This window comes from Enoplosus armatus, chromosome 24, assembly GCF_043641665.1.
Source record: "Enoplosus armatus isolate fEnoArm2 chromosome 24, fEnoArm2.hap1, whole genome shotgun sequence".
In the NCBI taxonomy this organism is placed as follows: Eukaryota; Metazoa; Chordata; class Actinopteri; order Centrarchiformes; family Enoplosidae; genus Enoplosus; species Enoplosus armatus.
The window spans coordinates 6,163,239-6,176,682 of NC_092203.1; the positions used below are offsets into that span (position 1 = coordinate 6,163,239).

The 13,444-nt window shown below is 44.2% G+C and overlaps 1 protein-coding gene across 2 annotated transcripts in view; it reads left to right on the forward strand.

Moving 5' to 3' along the window:
- LOC139306498 (mitogen-activated protein kinase kinase kinase kinase 4-like) overlaps positions 1–13,444 on the forward strand; it is a 30,480-nt gene that overhangs the window by 9,590 nt on the left and 7,446 nt on the right. For both annotated transcript variants that reach the window (XM_070930374.1, XM_070930373.1), the window contains exons 3-18: positions 1,354–1,410; positions 5,425–5,550; positions 5,714–5,824; positions 5,900–5,990; positions 6,227–6,357; positions 6,498–6,552; positions 6,647–6,725; positions 7,607–7,782; positions 7,886–7,958; positions 8,062–8,272; positions 8,401–8,562; positions 8,981–9,067; positions 9,769–10,248; positions 11,426–11,578; positions 12,510–12,788; positions 13,251–13,351. In XM_070930374.1, the coding sequence (XP_070786475.1) occupies positions 1,354–1,410; positions 5,425–5,550; positions 5,714–5,824; positions 5,900–5,990; positions 6,227–6,357; positions 6,498–6,552; positions 6,647–6,725; positions 7,607–7,782; positions 7,886–7,958; positions 8,062–8,272; positions 8,401–8,562; positions 8,981–9,067; positions 9,769–10,248; positions 11,426–11,578; positions 12,510–12,788; positions 13,251–13,351 (2,372 nt within the window). The remainder of the gene's footprint in view (positions 1–1,353; positions 1,411–5,424; positions 5,551–5,713; positions 5,825–5,899; positions 5,991–6,226; positions 6,358–6,497; positions 6,553–6,646; positions 6,726–7,606; positions 7,783–7,885; positions 7,959–8,061; positions 8,273–8,400; positions 8,563–8,980; positions 9,068–9,768; positions 10,249–11,425; positions 11,579–12,509; positions 12,789–13,250; positions 13,352–13,444) is intronic.

Consider the following 13,444-nt stretch of genomic DNA (forward strand, 5'->3'; position numbering starts at 1 on the left):
ATCAGTTATTTGAAAAATGCCAATCACATTGTCTAGTAAAAGTGTGTTTACATTTTATTACTCATGAACTCAACTTTTCATTTGTAAGAGGAAGAATGTGACATTTCTTAATAATCAGATTAATTTCAACTATTCAACTAATTGCCTAATTAATTAGTTGACTAATTGTTTCAATAATGTCTATAATAAATAACGTTATAATCACCTATAGTTACATAGGGGTGACTACTTCCTCTTGGTAACACCTGTAACCAGTGAACCCAGCAGAGCGAGCTGCATCAGCGCTAGTGGCTCTGAGCTGACAGCCATAATGTCAGCCTCAGTGTTGTTTTTGTAGTGGCGACCTCTGGGATCAAAGTGGAGAGGATTAAAGGCATTGTAAAGTGTCCCTCTCATCCCCCCCTCTCCTGCCCAGTGAAAACAGAGGGCCCCTAAGCCTGTATGGCTTTTATTGTCATAATCCATACAGTTTCAATTGAGTATGGAATGCACTGGCTAAGATGATGATCATGGTGGTGGTGGGGGCGGGGGGGGGGGGCGGGGGGGTCCACATGTGTGTCTGAGTCGCTGTGAATGCGTCTTCCTTCTGCAGCCGCGCACAAGGTCTGCGCAGTGTATTGATGTATGCGTCCCTGATCCAGTTGCCGAGGGACACGGCAGCTGTATCATTGCAGGGTTGTCCTATAGAGTCAGAAGGGGAATACCCATACCCAAGTGGGCCAGCTCCCAAAAATGTCCCATGTTTTATCTCCTCTCGGGGCTGGCGGTGGGAGGGAGGGGTTGTAGAGAGGCCTCTATTTCGGTCCTTTGTTTATGTAAGGAGTGGCAGTCGGGTGTTAGGAGAGCAGAGAAGTCTGGGAATGTTGGGACTATATAGCTTGGGAATAATATGCTCATCTGTGACATGTACCATATATAGTAGGTTTATTCATACCGTGGGATTCATCTGACTTAAGATTGTAATCTTTCATGATAGGAACAATTGATTGATTACCTTGTGAAATATAGATTGACAATAGCATTTTCATTATCTGTTAATCTGTCTATTTTCTTAATTAATTGTTTTGTCTATAAAATGTCAGAAAATAATGAAAGAAATGTCAAAAAGCTCAAGCTCAAGTCTTCAAATAGTTTGTTTTGTCCAACCAGCCATCCAAAACCCAAAGATATTCAGTTTGCAATGACATAAAACAGAGAGAAGCAGCAAATTTGATTAATCGTTTTAGCCCGATACAAATATGTCCATTTATATTGTACTTACCAGGCCATCATCACCCAGTTGACAGTTAATAAGTGTACAATGAGTTTGCCAACTGAAACGTGAACGCTCACCTCTGTTTCGTCTCTTCACAGGGACGACACGTCAAGACTGGACAGCTGGCTGCCATCAAAGTCATGGACGTCACAGAGGTAAGAATGAACAATATATTGTTTCAGCTTCAACATCACACTGTACCCATGTGCAGCAGTCGGGCAAATTAGGCACCATGGTATGCTATATAAACAGTTTGACTGCTTGATAGACACCATTGACGAAGACAATCTGACGAGTCCATCTGATAAATAACCTAATTTAGCCTGATTTCAGTCACACGCTGGTTACTGGTTTCACATGCACACTTTGCCTGGTACATTGTGTTTTTTCTGTCTTTCCACAGATTTACAGATTCGTCATGTCAGGTATCAAATGTCAAAATCAGACGTTCTTTGGGAACATTATACTTGGATATTTTGGAGTCTTTTCTCTTATTGTCTGGTTTATATTAAAATCAGTAGACATTCCAGCGGATCTGACGTCTAGATGTTTTTGAGCTTACAGAAGAGAGAATGCCATACTCTGTAATGAGTCCTTCCCCCTCCATCATAAACAGCAGGGGAAGGGTAGAGGCAACAGGATGCTTATTGAGTGAAGTGCGTCATTTAGCGGCCAGCAGGCTGCCCTCAGCCCGTGGGAGGTCCTGTCTGCAGAACCACACATGCACATATGCAGAAACACAAAGCAGAAGGTTTCAGAGTAGCAGTGGAGGCCAGCAGGGCCAACCACCCACACGGCCATAATAATGATGGAGGAATAAGGGTGTAACTGTACACTCATGCACCAATGACAGGCCTTACTGGTGAATGGGTTGCACTTACTTCATCATCTTCCTTGGGGGAGCAAAGTCTAAAGTCATCAGCTAAATTTCACCCACGCATCACTACCTTTCTATAAGGACACATTTACCACTTTTGAGTGCCACATATTCCCAACATGCACTGGCACTGAGATGAACACAACCCTGAAAGAAGCTACTGACGCAGCAGCAGATAGCCCGTGTGCCCCGACTTGCCTGCTGCCACTCCTCACATAAACCTACGTCATGATGAGTCAGAGTGACACACTTGCCTGATTTGTTATCACTTGTAACTGGTGTAGAGAATATTGCCCAACTGTTTCCTGTTCTGTGCGACAGGACACTACTGTAGGTGTGCCTTCTAGACATGTAGTGACTTATGGACAACTTCTGAATGGAAATCATTTGTCACATAAAGCAGGTGCCCTCTGAGGCTAAACCTGTTTTACCATATGTTGTGAAAATGAGTGCTGCAGTTGCTGCCTTGTTACTTCTCATTTTAAAGAGAAATAATCCATTATTTAGTATTTAAAGTGACAAATTAAAGGGAAAAACATAATTCATGTAGCTGATGAAAATGATGTAAATCACAATAACGTTTCAGAGACTTGTAGAATCTATGTCAAGGTGCTTTGAAGCTGCTCTGGAGGCTCATTGGTGGCCCAACACATATTGGTTTTCCTTTCATTTGTCACCTATCTGTATCTTCACGGCAGTACGCATTGCGACAGAGCTTGGCTGTATTTAACGCTGTACACAACACTGACTAATATTGGGTGTGTACCCTTTAACATTAGCTTGTGCTGTAGTCCCAGACAGCTATCATTAACCAGATTTTTATTACCTACACACGATTGAATGATTCATCATATATTGTGATATATTATCTGATATATATATTATATTATACTATACATTATATATTATACTATACATTACTATACTATACTATACATTATATATTATACTGATCGGTTGACCTCTCTCAGTGATTTTTAAGTTGCATTAAAGTGGCATGAAACAGTATGCTGATCCATTACAGTGACACATTTGCGTTCGGAGTATGTGGATAATGAGGCAGATGACTGCATTTATAATCTGCAGATTCATCAATAATGAAAGTAATTAGTAAAAGTAATTAAAAGTAATCACAAGTACCTGGATAGATAGAGAATATATTCTTACAGACATTGCATTAATTGATATCCAAAGTTAGTATATAGTGCTAAAACATCAGTGTGTGGCCAACCCAACAAGGTTTAGTAATAAATAATCACACTCAAGTGGTTTTCCTCGTCTTATAACTGTTACCTGATCATCGTTGCTATGGTTTAGTGAGGTCATGTTGCACACTCTCCTCTGTCCCGGCTGCAGAGCTCATCCACAGGCACGCTGGCCTGTCCAGTGTCACTCTGACCCACATTCTCATCCCTGCTCCACATTCTCAAATCCAAACGCTCCTCCGCTCCTCCGCTCCTCTTGTGTGCCACCATACAGCCCTGAAGCTAAAAATGGATGCTTTTCTACTTTGGCTGTATTTTGTTGTATTTTAAAAGCCTTACCAATCCTCTGGTATAGAGTGGAGTGGACGATTAGGGCATGTAGTGGCTTTGTTCTTGTGTGGCTACTGTGCACTTTTTATTGACAATTTTGTAAAGGCTCTGGTTTTTCTTAAATGTGAAGGCCATATGAGTCCATCACTTAACACTTATACAGTATTTATATCATGTATTATATCTTTTTTAATTGTATCTTCAAGCATAATGCGTGAATACTATGTGTGACCTAGTACCACAGATTAATAACCTCTTATGTCTGTATTGTACATTGACACATAGTTTTCCCTCATATCCTCTGCGCTGTGATTTGACAAAGCTCCACTCCTCCTCTTCTCTCCCTTTTCTCTCTCTGACACACACCACCATATGATTGTGTCAGTCTTTCCCTCACCTCACCACCTGACTTGTGGCAGGGAGGCTTTCACTGTCGGGAGTGTGATAATCCAACAGCTGCACAGCAGAGGGGGGGGGGGGGGTGGATGAGGGAGGAAGGGTTGGGGGGGGTGTGCACAACAGAAAGGCTTACGTCAACTCAAACGGTGCAGCAGTATGGCCGCCTGCGTAGACAGCCAACTGCCATTTTGCTATAGGTGATGCATGCCCACAATACAGTATCGGAACATGCACACGTAGCATGACCTGTCTTGTAATTTCACCACGTTTTGGTGCTGTGCCTCCTGGTGATAATTGAAATAAAATCACTGTTAATATAAAGAGTCAAACCCTAGTCTGCAGTGATAATGCTGTACAACCACCCCCACCTTTTAGCTTTGGTCCCCCCTCCTCCCACTGTACTTTCTATAGGAGAGGCCATGTAACCGTAAAGCAAACCACTCGCAGGCTGATCCCTGCGTGTGTTCAATTAGCGTGTCACTGTTAATCATTGTCAAGTTGCTATTGAGTGCAAGCCGGGAGTTAGCACTGCAGCTAGTTCTGACCTTTTTATCAGGATGTGATACTGGACAGGTTTGCCTCTTGTACTTGCACTAAAGGCCAGTTCCAACAGAGACTTAACACTGCACCAAGGCTACATTTGGCTTTTTTTAAACTCTGGATAAACCCACTGATTTCCCTATTTTCCTTGTGTTATTACCAGGTTTTCATTCAGTTTCTTTTCGGTTGCATTTGATTTTTAAAGGCATCCATTTCCTGTGATCCTACACCCAGTGTGCATGATATTTACTGTGTCCTTGCAGGTAAATGGTCTAGGCAGGATTCTTAACTTTCTTCCCAGCTCTCTAAACAACTATAATCAGGATAATGTCAGCCTGATATAAACGTATATCTGAGGAGGATTTGCCATCGATCTAATGTATATTAAGTAGTTTTTCTTTTTTTTCTTTTTTTTTTTACAAGGGATTACTGGTAATGACCACTGTACACATCAACTCGCAATGAAACTCACTCATGCATCATTAATCCCCAAACAAAGGAATCATTTGCCAGTAGACGGGACGACTCATACTGCATTGTTATATAGCCGAGTCCTAGACGCACAATGATTAAGGCCTGGCCAGGCTTAAATGAAACCACACCAGGGCGTTGTCACATAGCTTGACACTTGCTATGACCCTAAGTATGGAAGTGAATTGATTTGGATCTGAGATGAAATGTCACTCAAGGCCAAATGATGATTTAAAAGGCCGATGCCCACACAGTGATTATTGTATTTCATCATAAAGATTTTCCAGTGGAAGGATAAACACCCTCTAGTCTTTTTACACCTCTGTAACGTGTGTGTTTGTGTCTAGGATGAAGAGGAGGAAATTAAACTGGAGATCAATATGCTGAAGAAGTATTCCCACCACCGAAACATAGCCACCTACTACGGTGCTTTCATTAAGAAGAGCCCCCCGGGACACGACGACCAGCTATGGGTAAGTCCTCAAATCCATTCAAGAAATTAAGGTTGAGTATGGAAGGAAGAAAATATGTAGCTGCCATGATTATTTCTTCCACCAACTTTCCTTTTTGCAGTCATCTTAAGCTCTGCATCAGATATCATGGACTTATCTTTTGATGATTCCTTGTACTTTTTAGTTGGTGATGGAGTTCTGTGGAGCTGGTTCGATCACAGACCTGGTGAAGAACACCAAGGGGAACCAGCTGAAGGAAGACTGGATCGCCTACATCTCCAGAGAGATCCTCAGAGTGAGTTCATTCTCCTCTCCTCTCCTCTCCTCTCCTCTCACAGTCACTTATGTCCTGTGTCTCTCTCCTACTCAGGGTCTGGCCCACCTACATGCCCACCACGTCATCCACCGTGACATAAAGGGCCAGAACGTCCTGTTGACTGAGAATGCTGAAGTCAAACTAGGTGAGTGGCAACACAGGTTTTTCAGTGTCAGCTGCTGATGATCTGTTGTCATCTTACACTGCAATTTGGGGCTGTCCCAAACGAAAGTTGGCAGTCTTCAAGGTGTGGTGAAAATGTATTATGTGAAATAAACAAAACTGTTACAAATGGATGACAGGAGTTGTTGTTTTTTTTCTCGATTATATTTAATTTCAAGTTGAGTCTAAGAACATGAACACCTTGTTGACTCTCTCTAGTTGACTTTGGCGTGAGTGCTCAGCTGGATCGGACAGTAGGGAGGAGAAACACCTTCATTGGGACCCCTTATTGGATGGCCCCCGAAGTCATTGCTTGTGACGAGAACCCGGACGCTACATACGATTACAGAGTAAGAACCTCCACAGAAGTCTCAAGCGCTCAAAATGTGACATTACGTCATGGTGTAAAACAGGTGTACAGTACCTGTGAACACCTTGATTTGTCTGAGCGTGTGTGCTTGTGGTTAATGGGCGTCGTCTTTTCTTGCAGAGTGATCTGTGGTCTTGTGGTATCACAGCTATTGAAATGGCTGAAGGAGCACCACGTGAGTGCCAGTTTTTCTTAAAATTAGTCTTTTTTGTGTTGGTTCAGTCTCTTGAATTCTTATTGATGTTCTGCATGTGTGCGTCTTCTTCCAGCACTTTGCGACATGCACCCAATGCGTGCGCTCTTCCTCATTCCAAGAAACCCTCCTCCCAGGCTCAAATCTAAAAAATGGTGAGTACCACACAGAAAGGATTTGTTCTTTGTGCGTGTGTGATCATTTCTATCCTTTCCAATCCTCTATTCACCCTAAAAATCCCGACATCGGAGGTTTTTATGATATTTTATGTATAGATTTCCTACTTGGCCTCTTTATGTGTGCTCTTGTGCATTTTGATTTTATCTCTGACATCAGACCAGCCAGCTACAGAGGCTTGAATCCAGAGCTTGGCCTTTCCTCTGTGCTTTGCTGCTGAGCTCAACATGTGTGGTGCACCTGCTCTGGCAGGCTCAGCCTCTCCTGGCACGCACTGCAGCGCTGCTCTGGACGCACTGCAGAAAACTTTTTTTAGCTGCACTAGAGCTGAGAGAAATTACTTCCTATTTTAACAGAAGTTGTGGTATGGATGGACGTCTACATTATTATGGATCCTATCTTGCATTAAATAATAGATTGTTTTGCTGTTAGATTGTTTAATGTTTCAATAGTTTAACTGAAAGTGAAATGAACCCACACCTTAATGGCAGCAGGTGCAGTTGTGATGATAATTTCATTGTACCGCGCCCAACATTTCAGCGTTTTCATGGTACATATGTGATGAAAGGTTCAATGCTGCCTGTCCACACGTATAAACCTCAATTAGCAGCGACAGACCAGAGGCTGTTGTGATGCTGTGGAGAGTTTCAGAGACATGAAGGGAGGGAGTGTTGTTAAGACTGATGGGTAATTTGGAATCAGAGCTTGTTTGCAGAAATGTCTGTTTTACTTAGGATCCTTGGACATGCTCTGTCCTTTCGTGGCTGAAATATTTGTCTGGCACCCACTGTCTCTTTTTATCTGTCACCCTCTCGGTCATGCATTGTTTCTCTCTGCTCTTCCTCCACAAACCCTGCAGGTCCAAAAAGTTTTTCAGTTTCATCGAGGGCTGTCTGGTGAAGAACTACACGCAGCGCCCCCCGACAGAGCAGCTGCTGAAGCACCCCTTCATCCGAGACCAGCCCAACGAGAGGCAAGTCCGCATTCAGCTCAAAGACCACATCGACCGTACCAAGAAGAAGAGGGGAGAGAAGGGTGCGTCCGTTGCCAACTTTGTTTTTATTGTCAACTTTGTTTTTATTGGTTTGTTGAAAACCTGGAAGTTCTGATTCTAACTTGTTAATTTTTTCTTGTGCAGATGAGACAGAGTATGAGTACAGTGGCAGTGAGGAGGAGGAGGAGGATCCCCCAGAGCAGGAGGGAGAGCCCAGGTGATCTAGCAGTTACAAACAGGTGTACCTACTTATTGGATGCATTACAAACTAAACCCAGTGTCTCTCTAACCGTTATGTCCCACTTCCTCCCGTCATCCAGCTCCATTGTCAATGTGCCAGGTGAGTCAACTCTGCGCCGTGACTTCATCCGCCTGCAGCAGGAGAACAAGGAGCGATCAGAGGCGCTCCGTCGCCAGCAGCTCCTCCAGGAGCAGCAGCTCCGGGAGCAAGAGGAGTACAAGCGCCAACTACTGGCCGAGAGGCAGAAACGCATTGAGCAACAGAAGGAGCAGAGGAGGCGGCTGGAGGAGGTAGGATGATTTTTTGAACATTTTTCTTTTTTGCCATGGAGCTCTCAAGAGATGAGACTGATCAGACTGCTGAAAATCATGTTTTATGTTGAGAAATGTTGACATTTGTGTCTCTTCTGCCCCCACAGCAACAGCGACGTGAACGGGAGATGAGGAGGCAACAGGAGCGCGAGCAGCGTCGCCGCGAGCAAGAGGACAAGAGGCGTATTGAAGAGATGGATCGTAGACGCAAAGAAGAGGAGGAACGCCGGCGGGCCGAGGACGAGAAGAGAAGGAACGATCGTGAGCAGGTCAGCTTTAAAATACTTTTACTCAGAATGTCTTCAGTATATCAAGTTAGGACTCGCTTGGTGCTCTGGCATACCCATTTTGAGATAGCTAGTGGTGGTGAAAGAGATGATGCTCGTCAGTGAGTTCCAAAATGGAGATAAAACGAGCTGTGGCTGTGCTAAGGTTACAACTACTGACTCGCGAAATTATAATTATTATAAATATTTAGAATCTGCCCTAGCACAGTTTTACCAAAAACAACAAAAACAGAAAAGTAAATGGTTGGTTAGCTCTGTAAACTAAATAATGTACTGTTGCTATAATGTATTTTGGAAGCTCCTGTGAGATTTTGTAATGGATGTAGTGCTGGATATTATATTTCCACTCCTGATTTTCTGTCTTTGGAGGCCCACTAACAACACTGGCTTTGATTGACAGGAGTACATCAGACGTCAGCTGGAGGAGGAGCAGAGACACCTGGAGATGCTGCAGGAGCAGCTGCTCCGTGAACAGGCCATGCTGCTGGTCAGTCAGTCACACACACACACACACACACACACACACACACACACACACACACACACACACCACATAGAACTTTCAGAATATTATTAATACTTCCGCCTTAGCTGCCCGTTATAGTTGTGTTAAAAGTATTTTATGTAGTTCAGGTTCATTTGAAGATGTAATTTAAAAACATTTATGTAAACGTCTTGTATAAATCAGACGGTAAAGTACTTAAATGATCAAATAGTTGAAATGTGAAAGTGTTCTTCCATTGTATCATTTTTTTAAGCACATTTCACATTATTTTTGTAAAGTGAATCAAATCAATAATTTGCTCTCTGGTTGGAACTTCAAATCAAACTCTTCTTCTGCATTTTTATATTTTATTATATTCATTATGTTCCATTCAGTCTGTACCATATATTGAACTTGTTTAAAACAGTATGTGTTTACATAACATAAACTGTACAGGTTAGAATCAAAAGAGAGAGGTACAATTAAAGAATGCTGAAATACTGCATATAAATAAAATGCAGTTACTGGAGTGTAAAACAGGCAAATTCAGTGACAAATGCTGCCGAAGTCTGTCTGTATAAGTATGTTTTAAGGAAAGGATTTAAGAGATGGCGCAGATTTTTAGTCCGTTTGTCAGGCCGACGCAGGCTGCCAGCTCTCCGTCTCTTCTCACCACCTTGAATCAACCCCACACTCTGCAATAGGAGTTCAAGTGGCGGGAGCTCGAGGAGCAACGCAAGGCCGAGCGACTCCATAAGCGCCTGCAGCAGGAGCAGGCCTACCTGCTGTCGCTCCAGCACGAGTCCAAACAGCAGCCTGGCGACAAGACCAAACTCCCTACAGACCTTAACAAACCTCCACAGACTTCCACCCTCCCACCTGACAGAGTCCTCACCGCAACCCCTCAAGCTCAGGTCCTTGTCGGCGCTGTTTCTGTAGCAAGAGGCGCTTATGAGTGCTCCAGAGCCCCTCAGACGATCTCCTCAGACGGCACTAAATCCCAGGCAGCAGTGCCAGAGAAGACTGACTCTGATGAGACCTGTCCCAGCCAGCTCTCAAACTCGCCCAGCCCCAGCCCCCCTCAGACTGAAACCCCCACTGACTCTGAACCTCCCCAGGCAGAAAGTATGGAGCCCGATAGGCCTGCAGAGCCTGTCAGTAATCCTCCTCAGCCTGTCAGAGAGGTGAACCTCCTCGTTGGCTCTGCCTACCCCGTTGCCTGCTCTTTCCAGCTTCCTCTTGCTTGTCTTCACACAACCTCAGTGACCGTGATGTTAGAGGTGGTGCGAGCAGCAAATGATGGCTTCCTTTAGTTCCATTTAATGTGATTTGGTAATAATGGTTTTCTGTTTTGGTTGCTGAGGTGTTAGCAATAACTAATTTATTACAACGCACTCCCTCTGAGCCAGACCCTTTTTGAATGAAACAAGTAGGGGGTACGTGGAGAATGGAAAACTCCACGTATGGAAACCCACAGGCTCGCAACCACCAGCAACCAGCCTTTTTTATGTCCTGAATAAAACAGCTGTTCTCCTCCAACGTCTCTTGGCACTCGCTTTCACTTGCACTGTTGCTAGTCTCCTTGACTACTAAAACCATTAGGATGTTTGAAATAATTTCGTCTTGATTTTATATTGAAGCAGGCGGAGCAAGAGAAAGAGAAATCATCAATTTGTAGGTTTGGGAGAAAGTGGATAAAATAAGCAAGATTACATCTTTTAGACTCCATTTTCAAGTCATTTATCATTAAAGATGATTCGTTTCTTGCTTAAATGAGCATCTTTTAGGCGCTTATTTTTTAAGTTCCCATAATTTGTCACTCTTTTATCCACTGCCATTTGAGTCCTGTCTCATCAGAGGGAAAAATCAAGTGCTCCTTTTCATCCTTTTCTTTTAGAGGCTTTTTTTTTTTTACTCCAAACAATACAGAATCACCAGTGTTTGGAATTTCTCTTGATCTTGGATGGCCGACCTGTGAAATTCTTCAATGTGGCTGTTTTTGACTCTCAATGTGTGTGGATTGGGCCATTGCATGTGGATGGCTGAGGCCCAGACTAACATGCAGGACACCCGAGCCGTGTCTCCCGTCATCAACAGAGCTGTTCCGTGTCATTAACAATGAACTTTCCCACCATTTTATCGTTCAAAATGTATTTTTCTAGGATGTATTCGTTTGAAAGAGTCCTGTCTCCACCTCTGTCTGTAATCATATACCCGTGTCTGTACGGCTGCCTTGAATGGGCTTCAAGCATGTTTAATATCATTGTCTCCAGATGTATTTATTGTTGATCTTTGTCGGTCAAATATGAAGGTCCCCAGAGCCTCATCCCGTCTTTGTCCTGTACGATTCCCTCACCCCAGGCCGACGAGCGCTACCGTAAGAATATTCAGGGCTCCCCTCAGACTGCCCCACCTCCCAAGCAGCCCCCTCTGCCTCCCCGCTCCTCTGAACCGTTCTCCAATGGCGGCGGCTCCTCCGAGGCCTCAGCCATGCACCGGCCCATGGAGCCTCAGGTAACTCCTTCCTCCCTTCCTCTTTCTTTTCCTCTTTTCTCCTGTCGCTCTCTTCCTCCCTAACTGCCGGATTGGTATACTCGCACGACAAAAGTCCATTTTGTTTTCTCGAACACGAGAGTGTAAGATGTGCAACCTTTTTGCTTATAAAACCGAACACATCCTTATTGTGTTGTCTGGGACCAGTCTGAGGTTTGAGCCTGAGAACCACGAATCTAAACCAGGGATGGCCATATATAGTATTTTAAAATGGCCACCATGGAGGAATATGTGTGTTTACAGACAAAGTTCTTCATCACTGAACAATCCACTTCATGCCACTAAAATCATACCATAGGTTTTTACATTTTTGCAAAGTAATACCTGCAACTTAAATAACGCTTACTTAACGAATGACACAATGTATTTTTATCTGAAAATACATCCAATAATCGTGCTTAAGGAATAGTTTGTCATTTTAGGAAATACTCTTATCCGCGACCACTCTCATACCTATACGCTAAATACCGCCAGCAGCTGGTTAACTTAGCTTAGCATAAAGACTGAAAACGGGTGGAGACAGCTAGCCTGCCTCAGTCAGAATGTAAAGAAATCTGCCTACCAGCACCTTTACATCTCACTGGTTAACATGTTATATCTGGTCTCATATTTACCAACATGAGAGTGATAACAATCTTCTCGAACTCTCGGCAAGAAAGCAAATAAGGGTATTTCCCAAAACGCTGAACTATTCCTTTGAGCATTTGCATCGAAGTGAAACACATCATCGTGTCGTGTTGTGCTTTCGTCTGCATGTGTATAAATCTGAGCACATGTATGTGAAACACAAACATCTTCCCTCATGTCTCACTGTGTTGTCTGCTTGTTTCACCTCCCCTCCTCCTCCTCCTCCTCCTCCTGTCCTTCCTCCCCCTCCCTCACTCCCTAAAAGGTACAGTGGTCCCACCTGGCTGCTCTAAAAAGCAGCAACAGCGCCGCCCCCTCTCCTCCTCCTCCGCCCGTGGTCTCTCGCTCCCAGTCCTTCAGCGAGCCCGGCGGTGTGACCTCTAGCTTTGCACAACTCCACCTGCGTTCCCAGGACCCCCACCATCACCACCACCACCACCCATCGCCCGCACGCACTGACCCCCAGCCCCAACCTCCCCTCCACCACCCTCAGGCCCATACTAGGGCCGAACACCAGGCCAGCAGCGAGGAGGTACCTCCCAAGGTAAGGAGCTGATGAGGGCCCCCCATCCCTTTCCTGACCTTGTCTCTCCTCTCCCTCATTCACTTCCTGTCATGCCAGTCACTTATCATGCTCAACCACAACCTGTCTGTTTGTGTCTGCCTCGCTGCGTTCAGTCTCAACATCAACATTGAACACTGTTGAAACACGACTACTATAAGTTGTATTCAAATGCAACCAGGAAACTTTGCATTTCTTGGCCTACAGATGACATGACGAGGTTTTGAACAACACATTCCTCCAACCTAAATTCGCTGTTAGTATGTGGTGGGGCTGCTGGTGTTGCAGTGCATTCTGTTTTGCTGCAACTGTGGCTCTGAATACTGGTGTGCTGACACTGTTCATTCTTCTGTTATGTAGATGTTTACTTAAATATTAATTCATTTGTTCATTTGACTTTAATCTGTCACTGTGTGAGGACCCTTTTGAATCTGTTTCCTCCAGGTACCAGTAAGGACAACATCCAGGTCTCCAGTACTGTCGCGCAGAGAGTCCCCTCTGCCATCACAGCCTGGCAACCAGGGCGGACAGAGGAGCGCTGGCGTGTAAGTAAAGACCGCTTAGAATTTGAAAGGTTTTTATATTGAGTATTATAGGAATATTGCTGCTGTTGCCAGTGACAACACAGGTTGGCAGGA